At 46.7% G+C, this 21,534-nt stretch overlaps 1 protein-coding gene across 1 annotated transcript in view; it reads left to right on the forward strand.

The window, feature by feature from the left end:
* The window catches only part of TRPC1 (transient receptor potential cation channel subfamily C member 1), a 391,431-nt gene that overhangs the window by 342,391 nt on the left and 27,506 nt on the right, over window positions 1-21,534 (forward strand). Inside the window, exon 10 of the mRNA XM_078666423.1 lies at window positions 3,368-3,543. Coding sequence (XP_078522549.1) covers window positions 3,368-3,543 — 176 coding nt within the window. The remainder of the gene's footprint in view (window positions 1-3,367; window positions 3,544-21,534) is intronic.

Here is a 21,534-nt window from a genome sequence, read left to right on the forward strand (position 1 = left end):
TGGAACCTTAATGCCTTCCTCACCAGACTGATGGGCCCACCTTTTGAGCCTCTACATTCATGCGAGATTCAGTTCTTAACATGGAAAGTGGCTTTCCTAATAGCCATAACGTCACTGCGACGTGTTATCGAGCTCCAGGCGCTCACTGTACAAGAGCCATTCATACAGATTCACTCAAACAGGGTGGTGCTGCGCACTAACCCTAAATTTCTTCCTAAGGTGGTTTCATAGTTCCATGTCAATCAGACTATTGAACTGCCTGTGTTCTTTCAGAACCCTGAGACAGTGGCTGAAAGAATGCTCCACACTCTTGACGTCAAACGAGCTTTGATGTACTACATCGATAGGACCAAAGATTTTAGGAAGACGAAACAACTCTTTGTTGCCTTTTCTGCCCAACACAAAGGCAACCCCATTTTCAAAGCAGGTATAGCCAGGTGGATCGTTAAGTGTATTCAAATTTGCTATCACAAGGCTAAGCGCACTTTAACGGTCCCTCCCAGAGCCCACTCCACCCGCAAGTTGGGGGCCTCCATGGCTTTCCTTGGTAATATCCCTTTGGAAGACATTTGTAGAGCAGCCACATGGTCTACCCCACACACATTTACTAAACACTACTGTGTAGATGTGCACTCAAAACAGCAAGCAGCTGTAGGGCAGGCTGTTCTAAAAACACTTTTTCAAACGTCTGCAGCTGGCACAGGCGGCCGCCGCTAATGGAGGGACTGCTATATATTCTATGCTATAGATATGAATTCAGCAGCCCACATGCCTCGAACTGAATATGCTACTTACCAGTATGCATCTGTTCTTGGCATGTAGGGCTGCTGACATTCATATCGCCCACCCTCCTCCCCGGCGCCTGTAGCGCTGCAGAATTTACACTTACTCTTAGCATGGCCATCGCTCACACTGTTACACTCCATCTTAGCCACAATGTCTAAAAACAATCTGGGGATGGAGTTGATGCCCATGCGCACTGTAGTCCAGGGGAGGAGCCACCTATCTCGTGATACTTCGAAGACTCTTCCAGGACAACAATGTGCAATCATCCGGACCCAACACTAGGCGGCGATCTATGCTATAGATATGATTGTCAGCAGCCCTACATGCCAAGAACAGATGCATACTGGTAAGTAGCATATTCAATCCAGTTTAAGGTCATGTGTTTATTGAGAGGACTGGCAAATGAACTACATCTGAGTGGGCCCATATGTTCTGACATGGACCCTGCGATCAGGCGTCATGCACCTCTTGGCCATGCTTATGTCCATTTCAAGTGAACCACTATTTTCTGACATTCAACTTTCAAATACCTCCGCCTCTCACTTATATAGCTGAACTTCTTCAACTTTGCAGGGCTTAGTAGATTTTCCATTTTGTTTATTGTTGTCTGTGCCTGCAGTTTTGCTGCTGAGTCTCCGTGCATCAAGATACCCCAGGGTGAACGTGAATTCTATAAAAAATAAATAAATAAACCCATTAGCTGGTGGCCTAAACCCAATTGTAGGAACATTGTTGGGCTGTTGGGTAGTTTGCTTTGCTCGGAAAGTGATCTGTATTTCTTTGTACAACTTGCATCAAAAAATCATGTTTGGGGCCTTATACTTGCCGTGAGTAATTGTTTAGTTTTAGGAGTGCAGAACCTGCTTTGTGCATGCTTGACTCACTAGCAAAATATGTTGCCCCAGCACAATATGGGTTATTCAGTGCAGATCATGCATGCCTGCAAAAGCCATGTACTATGTACCAGAACTGGACTCCCCATTTTACCTTCTATTTATGTAAGCACAGTAATTGGAGGAAGATGCCATTTTCTGTTTACTCTTCTCAGTACAACACCAGGCATTGGCAAGTATGATATAGGACATTGTTTTGTTACCTGACATTTCTAGAGTGCATAGCTGACACTCATGCAGATTTGTTTCGCTCATCCATTTCCAAAAAGCTGCAAGCCTGAATATGAGTGTGCAGTTGGAGGTGTGTGTTTGTGGTGTGCATGGTTGTGGTGTGGCCTGTGTGGATAGTGTTTGGTGTTATGCATGAAGTAGGGCGTGATGCTCAGGATCGCATTGGCTGATTGTGTGATGTTGTTTGCATATGTTTGAACAAGGGTGTGGGAATGTGCATTCATAAATACCTACCTCCAGTTCTGTGTTTGGGCATTCACATTCATACATACCTACTCTAGTGCAGTAGTTGTGCCTTCACATGATCCTCATGGGCGCGATTTACTCAATAAGGTCAGTACTAGTATACGCTAAGGTTAAAGAGCAGTGTTGACTAAAACGTGCCTGTACTGGTTTCACAGATGTTTAATTTCTGGCGTTGGTGCTGAAGATCTGAGGCGAGTAAATTCATAGACTGTGGGAGAATTGCGTTGAAGAAGGCCTGACTAGTAGGTTAGGTTGAGTATTATTATAAAGTGTTGGTACAGCACAACATTCACCTCAAAGAGGTCACTTGGAGCTGTTTGCTGATAACCGATGTTTATTATCACATAGCTGAAGGGTATTCATTTTATCGACCTTGGTGGGCTGGGATTTGAACCCGTGAATGTGGGATCAAACAAAGAGTCCTGGAGTGGATGCATTCTTCTAAGCCACCAGACCCGGCTCGGTGGCATAGGTCGACAGGGGTTGTAACCCAAAAGGATGCTAAACTTGATGGGGCTGTGGCACTGAGTCATTGAGTCATTGAGTCAATAGGACAAATGTGGTCACAGACAAGAACGGTTTCACATTTGGCAGGCTGTTTGAGAGTATTCCATTGAATCTTGCTGTTGTGTCGTGATGGACCATGAAGGTACAATTTGAACATTGCAAAAAATTTGAAATTTTTCCAAATTAAATTTTCCAAATACATTTTTGGGATGTGTAGGTCTGCGTTCCCCTACCTGGACTGATGAGTTGAATTTTAAGTTTAAAGATCTCTCAAATGTATTTAATTCAGTTTCATAGTTAATACAAAATTAAATGTAGTTGTAAGGACTGCGTATAACATTTTCTTTAGAAGCGTGGTGTTGTCATCATTCAAAGTAGAGATACATTTCTTATGAGGTCCCTGCTTGTTCACAGTTCTAATCACAGATGTAAGTACTTCGTCATCTCCATCTGATGTCCGATTTCTGACCCCTTAGCACAGTTGGTTCCTATTTTTGGGTGGGACCTCACTCAGTGTTAGAATGTGGATTTGCTGTTCCTGGAGGATGTGGAACTCTGTTATGCACTTCGATGCATTCTAAATAGTGTGTCTGTCCTGATACTGTTCAAGTGTGCTCATTTCGGACATTTTTAAATAATGTTTCTGTTAAGAGAAATGCTTTTCCTGTGTACCATAAAGTGAATCCAAATGTTACTCTTTACAGATTTCAATGGGACAAATGCTGCAGGACTTTGGAAAATTCCTGGGGATGTTTCTTCTGGTCCTGTTTTCGTTCACAATTGGATTGACGCAACTCTATGACAAAGGCTTTGAGAGGCATCATGAGAAAGATTGCGAGGGGATATTTTGTGAACAGCAAAGCAATGACACGTTTCATTCGTGAGTTAATTGTAACTAGTTGCATGACAATGATCTTCCATATGTTATAGGTACAAGTTGTATGATTGAGTGAATTTCCTTATGGTCACACAACTGTATGTTCTCAAGCATTTGAGATTGTATAGGTTCAAATGCTTAGCAAATATTTCATAATGTGAAGTTAGGAACCCTTTGTTAAAGAACATTGAAATTGACACGTTATTATGTAATCTCTGTCATAGGTCTCTGTACTAAACTTAGTAGAGCTTGTCTTCATGCACACATCCCTTTCAATGCAGTACCTTTAGTTCAAAACACCATTGTAACTAAATTGTTTACTGCACATGCTTTGTTAAGGAGTCTATCACCAAGTTCTTGCTTTTGTGACAGTTGTAAAACTGAAACTACCTTTCCTGGTAGAAGGATTGGGTGCAGTGGAGTGGCTCAATACCATTCTGGCAGGGAGGAGGAACAATATTTGAAATGGAACCTGAAATAAATAAAAAGAAAACTATTGCGAAAAAGCCTGTGCCCAGTGTTAACAGATTAACATTTCAGAGGATGAATTCAATTGTCATGCTTTAATTTCTATACTTCTATCACAATGTGACATCTGTCAGAATTTTTTTTTTTGGACAAGGCTAGAGTGGTCTGAAAACCCAGTGTATACGAGTCTGACTATTAACAGCCCCCTACAAAGAAACCTAAAAGAAATGTTATGGGTTGGATGCATAGATCCAGAGAGTGCCCAACTTTGAAAATGTGTACTCTTTCTCCGCCTCCCCAGTTCTGCCTTTAGTAAGCTTTTGTTTACAACAAAGGCCTCAGCTTGCTCACCATTGAGATGCAGAATGTACTGTGTTCAAAATCATAAGGCCTCCATCCTGCTCAGCGGCATCTGCTCTGTCATGGCTGTCTGAATAAAAAATTCAAGACCATCTTCCACAAGCGCAGCCGGCACAGGTAACAGAGAGCGGCGGGGCGGGGCAGGGTGGGGGTGGGAGTCGACAGACGAAAGGATAGAGAAAGTAAAATAAAAAAATAAATAAAACTACATACCTTGCGCTCTCCGCATTGCAGACTCTTTTTATTAGCATTTAAGATATGAGAACAGTACTCTGCCACTTTGTGGTTACCTGTGCCGGCCGCGCCTGTCTTCCTAGACCCAGAATTTATAGAATCAGCACTGTTGTTTGTGTCAAATTGTACATCATCAACTCAAGCACCAGCACCACTCCAATTGCTGCCGTATTCTCCAGTAGTAAAGCCAATATCCTGTTTAACCTCAGTCACAATGATGAAGAGAACTGTTCTAACAATGCTTCAGAGGAAGATGTGCACAAATTGGACTAAGAGGAAATGGGACAGAGAAGGAAAGTCAAAGACTGAAGGACAAAGAGGCCCCTGCACTGAACTACAAAGTGAAGCAATGTCTCAGAGACAAAAAATGGAAAAGGTAAAAGGACCCCAGAGAAAAAAGAAAGCCTCCAGGGGAATTAGTGTGTGCCCATCCTCCATTGAATGCTTTTTACTCTGAAGGGTATGTTGAGTCCAGGAATACTATTCTCATGGAATATTGCTCTGAAGCCCCTCCTAATCCATTAAGCCTGTCCAAAAAATTAGTGTGTAGAGATTCTATTCAATCACATATCTGAACTCCACTAGAGAGTACTTCCAGGGGCAGACTGTTCCAACAACGGCGGACCATGAGAGAGAAGATAGAGCATTATTTATAGTATGGTGGACGGCCCACCATTCATCAGAGTGGCTGAGGTAATGACCTTCGCCACCCTGGCTGGACTACCACCCAACAAGTTTAGAGATCTCCACCTGCCCAGCGGAGAGCTCTGTGTGTTTAAAGGAGCCACCGCTACAGCAGCTCTTCTGAAGACACTGAAAGTTTGCTGATTGGGCCTATGCTTCACGAGGCAGCTCAGCAAATACACTGTTATCCCGGAACCGGTCCCAGGATGCTTGTTTCCGGTCCAGGAAAGACATGGCTTGGCAGTTCGGGCTGGCAGGCACCGGGTCAAGACTGATTTGCATATAGCTGTGTTTGAACTGGGGTGGTGAAGTGAGCCAAAGAATGATGATGGATTCAAGCCAGATCTGTGACTGGGGGTGAGTGTCTGAAAAGTTTCAGTGCTCCGTCCATCATCTCCTTGTGTTTGCTCAGCAAATAACCAGGATACCCTGGAAATGTTCTCCCAAAGTGTGGGGGTAATTGTTATTTTGTTTTCTGTTCAATACTACCCAAGCCTCCCTCGTAGTAGCAAACTCAAAAAAGTACATCAGACCATTCACTCTACATAAGGAGGATGTTTGATGCCTCTGCACCGATGTCCCCAACTCTGTTGGACTATGGGTGTAGGGTTTCCACCGGTAGAGTCAGTTGGAGCACTGCTGTTGTAAACATTATGGTCTGCCTCACTCTAAATAGAGCGGGTGTACCAGCAGGGTATACCGTCAGTTTGTGACCGAGTACTCTGCCAGTCAAACTCTAAATCAGGCTTTTAGCACTGAGGTTGTAATTTGATATTCAGAAGGGTGTGGCTCTGGAGATTTCTGCTGAGAGTATAAGTAGATATTCAAAGTAGTCAGGTATGTAACAGCCCGATTTTAAAGGCATTTATGTCAGACATGAAATCTTGAGGTGTTCTACATTCCCCTAGAGGTAAACAGCATAAGAATCATCTGCACAAAATAGCGTTGTCTGGTCTCCTCAATCCTGTACCAGGTCATACTACAGCATTTTGAGCCCTCTGAAGTCTAAGCAAGTTGTTTTTATCATTTCATAGTATTTGGAGTTAGCAAAGTTCAGATGTTAATTTAAAGAAAATATATTTTTATTAGCATTTAAGATATGAGAACAGTACAACAGAACATTGCCTGGGGGTGGGGTAGGAAAGTCATGGCGATGAGAGGAGCACAGTGTTAATCATGGCATGACAACAAATATTACAAAGTTGACAGTCTCATTCGCTACATGTCAAACCAGTAGAGCAAACCCAAAGAAGCGTACGATGCTCACATGGAGAACCTGAACCCACTAGAGGATTGTAACCTTTGGACCTAGCATAGGATCAAAACACAAACAGTTTTGCATGTCTAGGTGTTCGTTCAGCAGGGGCACAACGTAACACAATGAGAGTCCTACTTATAAAGTTTGGGTGACTAAAGGAGGACCCACACATCCAGGATTAACACCTGTTCAACTGATGTTGCGGAGGAGGAGTCTGTTTGCTCGCAAAAAGGAGAGGAGAGGTTCCCATATGTCCTTAGGGTGTAAGCGGGCAGGCATCAGCTCCCATAAATTAGTTAGTTGCTCCTGACAGTATGCCACACCATGTAGTCATGAATTAATAGTAGGAGCGGTCTTCTGACCCCAGTGCATGGCCACCCTTCGCCTGGCGAGGAGAAGCAACATGGCGGTGAGTCGGCAGGCGCCTACCGGCACATCTTTGACATAACCCAGCAGTCCCACCAGAGGGGTGTGGGGTGGTAGATGCCCTGTGATTGTATGAATTGTCGACAATATCTCCACCCAGAAGGCTGCCACTTTCGGGCAGTACCATGAAAGGTGAATTAAAGACGCCCAAGTTGAAGCGCATCTGAGGCATCGAGAGTTGCTGACAAGTCCCATTTTGACAAGCTGCAAGGGGGGGCGGTAAAGGCGATGAAAGAAGTTAAAATGTATGAAATGTAATCTGTAGTTGGAAGAAAGTGTCTGCAACTGACTGCAACAGAATGACCATTGAATTTCAGTTATGAGATGGTCTGTGTCAGCTCACTACACCATGCGTGCCGCAGGCAACGTGAGTGGCACTGAGGACTGCATAGAATTGTAGAGGCGAGTAATCAATCTACATGGAGAGGCAGTGGTGAGCAAGTGTTGTAAAACGGGGAGTTGCCGCGGAGGGGCTGTAAACATTTCATGTAATGTGTGACAGGTAGCTTGGAGTTTGTGATAAAGAATATTGCCGAGCGAAGTGGAAGCCGGGCTGCTGTGGACTCAAAAGGCGGAATAAAGTGGTATTCCTGGTACAAGTCCTTATAAGGGAAGAGCTCATTGGCTCCCCTGTCATGCAATGGAGGAATTTGAGGGTTGTTGCCAAGGGTAATGGAGGGAGCATAGAGGCAGGATAGTCTTGCCCTCTTTCTCAATCCCTCCCAAGCCCAACTTGCTACAGCGTGCATGTTCCCTGTTGGTCATGTAAAGTGCTGTGGTCAGTAGCCATGGGGCCACCTGGACTGTTTCTATAGTAATGTGGGGGTGAATCCAATAGTGTAGAAATTGGGCTTGTATGCATGAGGCATAAAATAGCAAGTCAAGTGCTCCCAAACCCCCTTGGGCCAGCAGTAAGGTGAGTAGATTCCACAGCACCCATGGCTGTTCACCTGCCCAGATGAGGGTAATAAATGTGGTCTTTAAGCGCTTGAAGAACTGCACAATAATTGGAATAGATATGTTGAGTAAGAAGTAGAACAACCATCTTTGCCATGGCAATGCATCCCGCAAGGGACAGAGGCATCCCAGACCACACTGTGATTCTATCTTCCAACCAAGCAACAACACGGCCGTAATTGGCACGGCAGAGTTCCTCAGGATCCTGGCTGAGCCAAATGCCCAGGTACCTCACCAGGGTTGTTGCCCATTTTAGAGGGCATTCCAAGGGAAATGGTTTTGTGTTATCCATGAGATTTCATATGACAGATTTGGACCAATTAATCTGTACACCAGAATAGCCATCAAAACGCACCAATTCACACGTTATGGGGTCAAGGTTTTTCTGTGGGTCGCAAATATAACTTTTTTTAGCATAGACAGAGCACAGCACAAATAAGTTTAACAGCTGATAAATTCAAACCAGCAAAAATTATTTTTGATACAGAATTTTAATCGTGTATTCTGTTCAGCATACAATCTTCATGTTGCTTGTTCCACAAGTAAACTTTTATAATCCAGCTACAGCCAGCAGTTTGTCAATGGGTGCAGAGGCTTCTGCAACGTATTGAGTTGATACTGTTGGTGGCACGGTATTGAGATATAGAGCACGCCTAGAAAGAAAACGTTGTTGAATGACATTAGTGCAAAACAAATTGGAGGTGCTGGCTGTCTGTAATTCCACTGCCACTTTTTCTATGTACAGGGTCGCAAATATACACTGTGATATCGTCCGCATAAAACGAGACTACCAAACACCTAGTTGTGAAGCCGATACCCCAGTTTATGTCATGTTGCCTCAGCCTCGCCGTCAGTGGCTCCATCGCTATCGCAAAAAGTGGCCTGATAGTAGCCTGTTCAGTCGTATGCAAGTAGTAGGGAGAGCGTAAAGGAGCTGTATGTGTCGAATGAAGCATGGGCTGAGGCTAATGTGGGTTGTAGCAGAAAAAGATATGCACATTCTAGAGTATAGAATTCCTTTGTTGCATCAAGAGCAGCAGCAATTGTGGCAAATTGGGGGTCAAGGTAGTGAATGACTGTGAAGATGGTGTGGAGGTTATGTGGTGTTGAAGGGTCAGACCGAACTATGTGAGGTAACAGCGGCATTAACCTATTCACCAGAATCTTAGCGAATGTTTTAGTATCCACATTTATCAAGGAGAGCAGTCTATAGGAATCACACTGGGAGGCTAATTTGTCTGGTTTGAGAATCATCACAATAACTGCCTCTCTGGGCGAGAGAAGCAGGGAGCCAAGCTCCAAACAGTCCTCAAAAATTGACAAAAGATGCAGAGCCAGCATAATGTCAAATTCCTTGTGGAAGGCGGGCATAATGTCCAACCAAGGAGCCTTGTCTCCAGGGAGGCTTTGAATAACTTGGACTATCTCCTAAATGGTGATAGGTGAATGTAAGTAGGCTCAATGGGCCTGGTCAAGCCACAACAGCTGGAGGATATCAAGATATGCGATCAGCTCGAGTATGCCGAGGACCATGGTGGGGGGGTATTAATTGGAATAGAAAGAGGACATCAGATCTAGAAGTCCTGAGGGGGAGGAAACAAGGTTGGATTCTTCATCCAGCAGTTCTGTTACATAGGAGGATGCTTGCGGCTTACCGAGCAGTCCCAAAAGTGTCCTTCCTGGGCAATCACCCTCCCCATAGCAATGGACTTGCACCTCTCGATGTAGGAAGGATGTCTCTTTAAAGGCCCCCTCCATGAATTCATTTACCATGCCATGAATTGTGGCCAATAAGGCCCCATCATTAAGAGCGATAATATGCTGTTTCTAGGGCCCAGATATCGCACACAATTCGCTTCATACTCCCAGAGATAGATTAAAGCTCGCCTGATTGCTTCGCTATGCAAACACCGAGTATAACTACCTTGAAGGCTTCCCAGAGCATGGAGGTTGATCACAACGAGCCCACGTTATGTGAAAAGTAGTCCATTATCTCTTTACGGAGTTCCTCGTGGAACACTGCACCTCATACTGTACCCAGAGGCAAGGGCCAACTGAAGGCACGAAGTGCTGCATGTGGAATCAGCAATTCCAGCATGACTGGAAAGTGAGCTGAGAGGGTGCAGGGCAAATGCTTTACACCCACTGTCCATGTTTGTACATCACAAGACACTAACCAGTAATCAATTCTAGACCATACATTAACCCCTTCGATGCTCATGACGAGCTGAGCTCGTCATGAGTTGCGCCGCTCGCATGCTCATGACGAGCTCAGCTCGTCATGTAACGCGGTAAATCGAAAAAAGCCGCACAGCGCAAAAATGACCGCAGCACGCATGCGGTTAAGGTGCGCAGTAAAACAAGTGCACGCACGGGTATCTGCATATGCTTGTCGCCAAACATCTTGAAGGCAGTTGTCTTGGCTAAGTGTGTGTAATGTCCTTGAAGCATTAGGGTGTGGGCGTCTGGAGACACCAGAACGATCTAGATGATCGTCCAGCGACACACTGAAGTCACCCACCACAGTATAGCGTGTGGCTGGAGGCTAGAGATCTGCCTCCAAATCTCAGAAAAAAAGTAATGTTTCTGCCGTAGATTGACACAAACATTTCGGGCTGCCTCTTTGACACATCCACAAGTATAACATAATGGCTATCCCTATCTGTAATAGTGTATGTCAGCTGCCATGGTGTGGGAGCTCTTTACACAAAAGTATGGCAACACTCCTAGCGTAGTTGAAGTAAAGTGACATGTAAGTCTCACCACACCAATCTGGGTGGAATCACGGCATCGTCGATTGTGTCAATCAATCAATCGATCAATCAATCACTTGTAAAGCGCACTACTTACCCGTGAGGGTCTCAAGGCGCTGAGGGGAGGGGGTGCTGCTACTGCTCGAAGAGCCAGGTCTTGAGGAGTCTTCTGAAGGTGAGCAGGTCTTGGGTCTGCCGCAGATGGGTCGGGAGGGTGTTCCAGATCTTGGCGGCGAGGAAGGAGAAGGATCTGCCAACCGGAGGTCGTTTGTTGGATGCGAGGGACGGCGGTGAGGGCGAGGCTGGCGGAGGGGAGCTGGCGGGTGGGGGTGTAGAAGCTGAGTGTGCTATTAAGGTAGGCCGGTCCGATGTTGTGGAGTGCTTAGTGTGCGTGGATGAGGAGCTTGAAGGTGATCCTCTTGTTCACGGATAGCCAGTGCAGGTCTCTTAGGTGGGGGGTGATGTGGCTTTGGCGGGAGATGTTGAGGATCAGGCGGGCGTAGGCGTTTTGGATGCGTTGCAGTCGTTGTAGGTGTTTGGCCGGGATTCCTGCATAGAGTGCGTTGCCATAGTCTAGCCTGCTGCTGACGAGGGCTGTCAAGTGCAGTGCCTGAAAAAACATATATCAACCTTGTGCCTAGCGTGGTACTTGTGATCCAGGTGGGCCATCTCTTTGACCATTGAGTCCCTGTATGTTCTACATGAGGCATGTCGTGGAGGTCATGTCACAGAAGTATATGGGAATGTGAGAGGACATGAATGGACCCTTGAGCAAATAATCGGCGAGTGAGAGGAAATGAAAAGACATGCTGTGGCGAGCCAAAGGGAGTAAAAGTCAACCGCAGTGAACAAGGAACCAGATAAACAAACCCATACCACCTCCCCCCCACTCTAACGCAAAACCAAGGTTTTTTTTTAACTGTTTTTATAGGCATTTTGAATCAAATCACAGATAATTGGCACATTACAGTTAATTTTCCAGCTCACCAAGCACCCCCCGTCCCCCTGCCCCCCATCCACTTCACTAGAATTGCATGCATCAATTCAGCATTGTCCGTTCCTGGCCCGTCGAGCACCATGTCCCCACATGTGTCCTCTGCCAAAGGGGGCAACTGTATGTCTAGTTTCTTGAGCCATAGGGCATGGACCAAGGTCAACGTCCTGGCCGATGTTTCCAGCAGCTTCTCAGGCAGTCCCCAGCCCTGCATCAAATCCATGGTACTACCTCCACTTCCCCCAGACCTTGTGAATCTTTCGGGGGCAGCCCCTAGCTTTATATCTCACTCTTTCTGCCGCCACCACCATACATGTCCATTCCTCTCTGCCAAACTCCCACCTTTGGGGGCAATGGAGCTCCCCATTCACGTGCCAAGTCTCTCTTTGCCACCACTGGGGCTAGCAGGGCAAAGATCAGGTGCGGGCAAGTCAGATCTATTTCCGTAGTGATTCCCAGTAACACAAACTTAGGGTCCATCGGTAACGTCACCTCCAGGATTTTACTGAGCTCACCCAGGATATGTGTCCAATGAGTGTTTATGGTGGGGCATTCCCACAAGGTATGGAAAAAGGTTCCCTGCGGGCATCCGTATCTCAAGCAGCAAGGATCACTAGCTCTTCCCATGCGGTGCATTCTAACCCTGTCGTAATAGACCCTGTGCAGTATTTTATATTGGATGAGACGTAATCGGGTCTTGATCGCAACCTCCCTGTGGTGCATCAGGGCCGTCTCCCAGTCTATGGTGTCCATGTCGCCCACATCCTGCTCCCAGGTCGTCCTCAATTTCCCTAATCCGTCCAGTGCATTATTAATCAACGTTTTATATGTCAAGGATACCAGTTTATTGGGAACCTGTTCTTGTAGCAGTCTGCCCTCCAGGGGGGCATACTCAGGTAGCTGTGATGCTGACGCCGCCTCGGCCTTCCAGGCATGACACAATCACGCATATTTGAAGAACTGCGCTGGGGTTAGCCCATATTCCGCCTTCAGGGACTCATATGTCCTGAGCTCTCCCCCTTTCACTAAGTCTCCAAGCTTTGAAATTCCTATGGCGTCCCACCCACCAAAGCCGGCAAGCTTGTGCAGTTCTTTCAGCCACGTACGAGACCAAATTGGTGTCTGCTTAGTCGGTTTGTGTGTCCACCCCATCATCCTCGTCGCCCTGTCCCATGTATCTATGGTAAGCTGTGTGGCCAGAGGTAGCCATCGCCTCCCAGTTCCCCCGTACAAATAGTGCAGACTAGTGCGGTGCGCCATGGTGGCCCTCTCTAACCTATAGGTCGGGAGATCCGCCGATGCATGCAGCCATTCATTTATCGGTGCGAGATGCTCAGCACAGTAATAGGCCTCCACATCCGGCAGGGAGATCCCCCCATTGTATTGATTTCGTTGGAGTGTAGCTAGGGCTCCTCTAGGTTGTTTCCCCAGCCAGAGAAGGGCGCGCAGTTCGCCATTAATTGTCTGGAACGTCTGTCGGGGTAGGGGAAAATAGTCGTTCTGTAGGGGATACAGAAATCGTGGCAACGTGATAATTTTGAACATTGCTGCTCGGCCTAGTATTGTCAAAGGCAAGGACTTCCATCGGAGGGCGTCTTCTGCAAAGTTCAGAATTACTCTAAGTATATTTTTTTGATAGGAAACTTGTTTGTCAGTTGTCAGGTAAACCCCCAGATATTTAAATCCAGACTGGGTGACCTGTAAGGCTCCCGGAAGTGGGGGCCAATCTTCTTCCAGGCGTGGGCTATATAAGGTCGATTTGTGCCAATTTATCTTTTAGCCTGAGAAGGAGCCATACCTATCTAAAAGTTCAAACAGCGCTGGGATCGTGATCGTTGGCTGCGTCACGTATAGAAGGATGTCGTCCGCATACAACGAGATCTTCTCCTCCTGTTGGTCCTCCTGTGTGATGCGGAAGCCGTGTACCCTCTCCGCTTGACGAATATTACACGCTACTATTTCGACCGTGAGGGCGAACAGTAGCGGGGACAGGGGGCATCCCTGGCGGGTCCCCCTCCGAACAGAGAAGTCTTCTGACAATACACCATTTATTTGTACCCGAGCCCTGGGATCCGTATATAGTAGGCCCACCCATCTTCGAAAGTTGATCAGTGTCGCCTCCAGACAGGGCCAATGGACCGCATCGAACGCCTTCTCGGCATCTAATGAAAGGAACATATGTGGGTCCTCCTCTGCTTCACCTCCATAAGCCAGTTATGGGTCCGTCTGTGGTTTTGCCTTGTCGCCCTATCCGGTAGGCGTAATCAAAGGGCCAGAACCGTAGCCAATAACTTGGCCTCCACATTGAGGAGGGAGGTCGGTCTATACGACTTGCAGGCGTCTGACGGCCTGCCCTGCTTATAGATCGGCACGATCGTTGCCATTCTGAGGTCCAGCGGGAGCTCACCGTCTTGGGTTGCATCTCCATACAGTGCCAGAAGGTGAGGTATTAAAAGGTCTGCTCCTTCTTAAAGAATTCCGCTGGGAGACCATTTGGGCCTGGGGCCTTCCCCGGCCGAAGCCTTGTTATCGCCTCCCTTATTTCCGAAGCAGTGATATCGGCTTCAAGAGTGTCATTATCGTCCTCAGTTAAAACTGGGGTGTGGATCTCGGCCAAATAGGCCGCTATATCGTCCGTGTCTCCCAGGACGCAAAACCAAGGTTGAGAAAAAGGATACACCAACCCATTTTAAACTGTGAAGTACAATTGGGAGTCAGCCCTAGCTGCGGGGAGTTGCCGAGAAAATAACCCAGACAGCTGTAGCTGGGTGGCCAAACAAGATAGGCCCCCAAGGGACCTGTAACAGCAGGGCAATGGTGTCCATACCTGCAGGAACAGTTGCAGCGGCACTACAGTAACAGTAGTTACATAGCAGCAGCGCAAGGGGAAGTGCAGTAGGAGCATTTGTAGACGCCAGTGTGGTCTGCAGTAGAAGGCGTATATCACCTAATATCTCTAACGTGGCTAACTATCAGTCAGGTGAGTTGCATCGGAGGTGTGTGGTGAGTCTCTGGGTGCCCGCTATAGTTTTGGTGATATGTTTGGCAAATTTAAAGAGACGATTTTGCATCTGTGAAAAAAGTGAGGTTTATCCCTCAAAAGAAATGTGCAATTTGGCTGGGTATGACATGGCATAGGGAATGTCGGCGTGTTGAAGCAGTCGTTTGATAAGCAGGAACTAAAGGCGAGCCGCCTGGACTGACAAGGTAAAGTCCGGATAGAGAGAGAGAGCATGTTCCCCAGTATTGAATATCCATACTCTATCGTGCACCCCTCAGTATCGTGTCTTGATCTCTATAGTTCCGGAGTCCCGTGCCAACGGGCCACACCAGAGCTCCCGGGGAGACCTGGGACCCAGCGAACGGTGAGCTCGCTGAATGATAAAGACTTCGGACAGTGCCTTCCCAAAGAGGTCTCGAAGCATGGTTTCGACAAAGTCCTCCATATTAGAAATTGCAGTGGATTCGATGACTTTGAAGGTTGTTACACCTGGACCTCGCTTTGGGGGGTCTTCATTTTTTGATTTTATGACTTCTTACACTTTGCCCATTTGTAGGAGATGTTCATTGGAGTCTGCCTCAGCATCATCAGCATCCGATACACGATTTTCCTTGAGGTCTAGTCTGGTTTCTGGTTTATCTATGCTTTGGTTGACTTTATCTAGGCCACTAGTGAGGCAATCGAACTTTGCATCGATGGCTTTAAGGCTCATTTTCATGTCTATAAGGAATTCTTTAAATACGGTATCTCGTGACCCTTCCCCCCTTGAACGATCAGGAGAAGTCTCTAGCCGTGACTCACAATCCACTTGCCGGGTCGGGCATTTACCCTCGAAGCTGAGATTAGACTGGTGAACCCAGTACTTCCCCATGCTCACAGATTGAGGCGGCGTAATCCAATTGCGAGTGGTCGTTTGCGGTAACTTGACTACGAGCAGCAGTTCGCCAAGTAGAATGAGTATCCACGCTCCAGACACTGTGGATTCCCCCTAGAGCCCGCTACACTCAAGTCTGCCATACAGACCCGTGGGCATTAGCAGGCCTAGGATCTAGGATGGCAAGAGGGTCCCCCAGCGGCGGCGTGGTGAAAGTCAGCATGTGGGTCCATCCAGCCATCTCCCACAAGCCAGTGACCTCCAAACAATAGTGAGGAAGAGCACGATACTCTAAGCTGGGCACCCATGGCTGGCACCAAAATCCACACCCAATAGAACACAGCAGTGAAGAGAGAGGGGGGTCGCACTCACCAGTATGTATTTGTTGGAGCGAAGGAGGAGCCCCCAGCTAGCGCTGTGTCCCAGGTGAGTTAATGTGTCAGGATTCAGGCTCAGTCCCCAGATAGTACCCCCAGCCAGTGGGTGAACCACAAGCGAAGTAGGGGACTGCGGCTCTGCCAGTCAGGTCTCAGAAAGATGGGGAGAAAGTGTTCAAGCCCTCCGAGGGGCTAGCCGTGATAAAATTCCAACTAGCAGGCCATTTCAGACCGTCCCCGTCCAGGAGATCACAGTCCACCCAGAGGCCACCTACACATTGTAAGGCCAGCAAGCAGGGACATCAATACCTGCACCGAGGGCGGTGCCGTTCTGCCTTCTCACAGGCGCACATGCAGGCCTACCCCTTACCAGAACAGTCCTGCCCATGCAGACAGCCAAGGGGTGGAGGACGCTCCGTCCTGTTGTCGGACCAGGGTATCAGCAAATCGTCGGCAATGAGTGCTAGCAGTCCTGTCATAGGCCGCAGGGCACCATGACTGCGGGGGCACCGGGCAGAGGTCCTCCAGGGCCTAGCCCCTGGCACTCGATCTGCCGGCCCGCCGCATAGTCCCCAGCAGCAGGGACACAAGTTCCAGACAGGAAGCAGGAAATCGTGGGGGAACGGGGGCAGGCATACTGTCTCAACGGATGTCCAGCACAAGGGTAGTGTGAACAGCGTCCGCCAGCTCGCCTCAAAAGCCTCCAACGCACCTGCACCGGCAGCACCAGGCCACGATCTGATTATCTGCTGGGGGCATCATTAACCCCGCTCGACAGACGCCACACAGGATGTGTGTATTGCTGTGATGAAGAAAACTTAAATGCTGGCCCACTGTTTATCGGACGCATGCTGGATTGTGTGTTTGGCTGGCAGAGCCTCTCTAGTGAGCGGCCATCTTGCAGCCCGGCCAAGTTCCACCAAGTTTAATTGTTAATTTAATTTCTGCGCCATTAAGCCGGACGTAATGCATCTTATATTAGAGAGATTGAAAGGTTCTGCATTTGCTTAACTCCTAAAAGCAGCTATTGACTACAGCCGGGCCTGGGAGAGAAGATTGCCTCAGTCACAGATCAATTTGTTGGGGCCAGACAAAGTAAAAAACGTAGGAGTGTAGACCAAAAAGGCCCAATGCCCATTTCATAAGCAGAACAAAGTGACCTACTACAGGTACTTCCTGATGTAGAAGAATATTGAAGGACTCAGACCAGCCATACAAATTAAACTAAAACAGTCCTTCAAGAAGGGTAGTCTTGTAGAGTTTATGCTTTAGCCTCATAAAGGGAACTACATGTGTTCTGAAGGATACATAATGTCATATATCCATACTGCAAGCAGTGGCGGCTGGCATGTACTGAGAGTGGGGGAGGTCAGGGCACAACAAAAAAGTAAATTAAAAAAGTACCTTCCTTTCTTCACCGTGTGACATCCTCCCCCCTCCGGCGACTCTGTAAGACCTGGAAGCAGGAAATTGCACTACCCAATCCTGGCACTGCTTTCACAGCGTGAAAGCAGCACCAGGATTTGGATAGAGAGGCCTCTCTCAGCACTCCTAAGAGCACTGGAGGCCTGCGCCGGCCATAGAGACATGCTCATTTTAAAGGGCACAGCTCTCTGCTGCTGCCACTTGGCTGCGCTGGCCCCACCCTGTCCTGACACTTAGTTCAGGGCGGGTTGCTGAAAAATAAAACAGTAATAAATAAACGTTATTACTGTTTTATTTTTTCAGATCTGGGGTTTGTGGAGCGACGCGCCTCCACTCAAGTGGAGGAGTCTCCCCTGACTGCAAGTTCCTAAAGTTGAAGGTGAGACAATCCCATTTGCGATTCATGCTTCATCCTTTTAGCTTCCAATCTGCTGTCAGAGTTTTTAGAAGGTTTCTGGTCCCCATTGCAGCTCATGTCTTCTATGAAGGGATACTTTTTTATCTATGTTTAGGCACTTGGTGCACTCTTACATTGAGAAAAGGAAAGCTTTACACAGTAGTCTGCATTTGTTCCAGGATCTGAAGTTGTCAGTGACCTTCCAGAAATCCCTCCAGAAATATTCTTCCTGTGATCCCATCTGGACTTTTAGCCTTGCACAATAACATCAGTAGACACAGGACCCAGGCACTGGTCAAGTTATCTGACGAGTTATGATAACTACAGTCAAAAACGTTATGTTTTTACTGGACCTCAAGGCACCATATTTTCATGATGGTTTCATCTTGTATTGTCAAGATGCAGATTCAGTATGAGAAACGACATCTTAATGGACACCATTTAGGGAAATTGGCCCAATGTAATCTGCATTGCGGACAGAATGACGTTGGCCCTGTCCGCATGGCTGTGGCTTTCCAGCAGAAAGATTGTTTGTTCAATCAATCAATCAATCAGGGAATTGTAAGGGCGCTACTCATCTGTGAGGATCTCAAGGCATTGAGTGGGGGGGGGGGTGTCCGCAGATCTGATTAGCCGAAGAGCCAGGTCTTGAAGGTCTTCCTGAAGGTGTTCAGGGAGGGGGCGCGTCTGATGTCTGCCGGCAGCTCGTTCCAGGTCTTGGCTGCAATGTGAGAGAAGGATCTTCCACCTGCTCTGGCTCTGTGGATGCGCGGGGTTTCTGCCATCAGTGCCATAGGCCATGCTCACCAAGCATTCTTTCCTGAAGGCCAGGGTGTCCACAAGGTCTCATTGTCTCTCAGAGGTCTTTTGAACTATGGCGGTACAATTGAACATAGACTGGCAATGCCTCTACAAGATTTTAGGTCCTCAAATAGTATGACACCTAATCACTCATTCTCTCAAGAAAGACCCAAGTGTTATGAATGTGGATTGCCAGACATCAGATCTCCCCGACTGCTCAGCACCTGCTAGGATTTTAAAATGAGAGTAGATAGTCATTGCAGATTAGGAAATGATGGAAAGAGAGTGTGCAAGAACAGGAATTGCGGATTTCCTTTAATTTCAATGAGATGGGAAACCCCCACACAGAGTAGTTCACATCTAGCAAACATAACAAATGCCTCTAGCAAAGGTCTGTTTGGTTAGCATTTGTCACAGAATGGAGCAGAAACTTCATCAGTGGTCCCCCTCCCCTCTCCTGCTTCTCATACATCAGCTTGCCTGCTGGTTTGGTCAGGATCTTACATCACAGCAGATCATCACTCAAGTCAAGTCAAGTCAAAACAAGCTTTATTCGATTACATTTAAAATCATAAAAGCAACAAACAACATGTATTTAAAAATTGATTTACAATTTGATAAAATTCATTACAATTTGATAAATTCATGTGGGTTACAAAAAACAGAACAATTCAGTAAAATCCATAAAGGTTAAAAAACAAGCCGGGAATCATAATAGTAAAATCACCCTTCCAGTTGTCTCGGGGATAGCATCCTGGACCTAGTGCGCATAGCGGCGACCAGGAAGCTAGCAACCCCGAGAATTGTCCTGATGCTGCCTAATAACTGAAGGTAAAGTAGAGCAGGCCGTACCTGAACAAAACCTGCATCTCTTAAAATGGGTGCCAAAAACCTCAACCTACTCGCTTTGTAGTGACTACAAAACATGATGAAATGCATGAGGGTTTGGTCAGAAAAATTGTCACAGCTACACGGGGTAGATTCATCAGGAACACCCCACACAGGAAGATCGCCCAAGGAGTATTGGATTAAATTGAACCTAAATCTAATAAGCAGGTGACGATGGTAAGGTCTGCTCACAATTTTTAGATATGGTTCAATTTGGGGCGAAGTCAGGAGTAAGAAGTTGGCTCTGACTCTTGGTTTAGTTAGTTCTTTCTCCTCCCGTGTTTGAACTGCCCTCCTCATGAAATTTTCTTTGATCCATTTCAAATCTCCCTTGAGTATAGTGTTTGGGTGGCTATATAGGTTTGGTCTGCCGAGTCTGCCCATCTCCCCCTTTACGTATTCTAACCATGGAATTTTTGAAGCATTATCCAAGGTCATGCAATCCCTGAGGATTTTGTGGTTCAAATCAATGTCCTTGTTCAGCCAAGTTTTAGTCCAACACATAAGGGGCGCTAGTTGGAGTGAGTCAGTAAGATAACCCAGCCCTAGTTCGGTATGTATTGAAAGGACAGGTGTGGATTGTGGGACACCCAACAAGGACCTGAGGAAATGATTTTCTGCTATTTGTAATTTGCCACAGTTTACATGGCCCCACAATGGGGCTCCGTAGGAGGCTATAGATAGGCATTTGGTTTTATAAACCTTCAATAATGCCTCCATCGGTCGAGACCCAAGACGCTTGGCGAAACTCAAAAGTGCAGAGGTGGATCTGGTAACGGCTAGGGATTTCGCATCCACCTGTGGGGACCATGAACCCCTCTCTTCAAATATCACTCCCAGGTAGGTGAACACTTGTACTCTCGAGATCCCCTCTCCACAGCAACTAAAAGATTTTAGCTTTTTTGGTCTTGGGCGCTTCCCTGCCAGCATAATATGAGATTTTTTATTGTTGACCAGCAGGTCAAGCGAAGACATAAAATGACCAAATGCATTAAGGAGCCTCTGTAACCCCACCCCTCACTCAAGAGGACAATGAGGTTGCAGAGATCCTGGAGTTCAGACATTTGAACCTAAAAGGGAGTGTAGAGCTACTCTACTAATGCTATTTATTGCAGCAATGGGAGAAGAGTCTGTTATGGTGTGCTGAGAACATGTTGCACCCTTTTATAAGCACCACCGGCAAGATACTTCCTTATCTGCTGTGTCTTGCAAGTTCATGGCTTCAACGTAAATTGATTAGGGTGTGCCTCGCAGCAATATCATACTTACGAAAAAAACAGACTGGAGTGTCGTACACTTCCAAACTGCCCAAGGATTTCCGGAAAGGGTGGTGAATCAAGGCTTCAGCATGGTAATTGATTTTGCTTATCTTGACGAATACCTTCTTTGTTAGAACTTATGCACAAGACAAAGCTCTAAATTTACTTGGCACACAGCTTTTTGGGATCATAAGATCTTGATCAGAGGTGTCAGTGGGATCCAGTTGCACTCACGAGTGCAATCATACAGCAAGAAAGTCACTCTGAGATTCCATTAAAGGTTCACTTGAAGGTGGTCCCAGAATTACATTTGAACCATATGGTTTCCTTACCCGTTTCAACCGATGTGTGTGGCATAGAGAAACACACCAAATGCCAAACGGGCTTTAGGTTTTATATCGAAATGATAAAAGGACTGCTATTCATTGTCTTAGAACAGGCAGTTTCAAACAACATTTGTTAGAAGACTAATGGAATGCATTATATTTATTTTTGAAAAAGAAACACATGTCTGCAGGCTACTGCTCATTCATTGGAGGATTTATGTTCATATTTTGCCTCCCTGACAAGCACACCACTGGTGGAGATCTGCAAAAGGGCCACCAGGACGTCTATTGCACCTTATGTAAATAATGCTATGTGTACATGGGCATTAACAAAACCAAGTAGGACAAGTGGTCCTGAAACCCTGTTAAGTTCAGGAAAGCGCACTCTGTCAGGCCATAGGTTATAAAATATGATATTTTCCATGTTTTGTTCCAGAGGATTTCCCACTTGATGTTGGGAAATACTCCCATTGCATCTGAATCGATAATATATAACAATGGAGACAAACAAC

The sequence above is a fragment of the Lissotriton helveticus genome, chromosome 11 (assembly GCF_964261635.1).
Source record: "Lissotriton helveticus chromosome 11, aLisHel1.1, whole genome shotgun sequence".
NCBI lineage: Eukaryota > Metazoa > Chordata > Amphibia > Caudata > Salamandridae > Lissotriton > Lissotriton helveticus.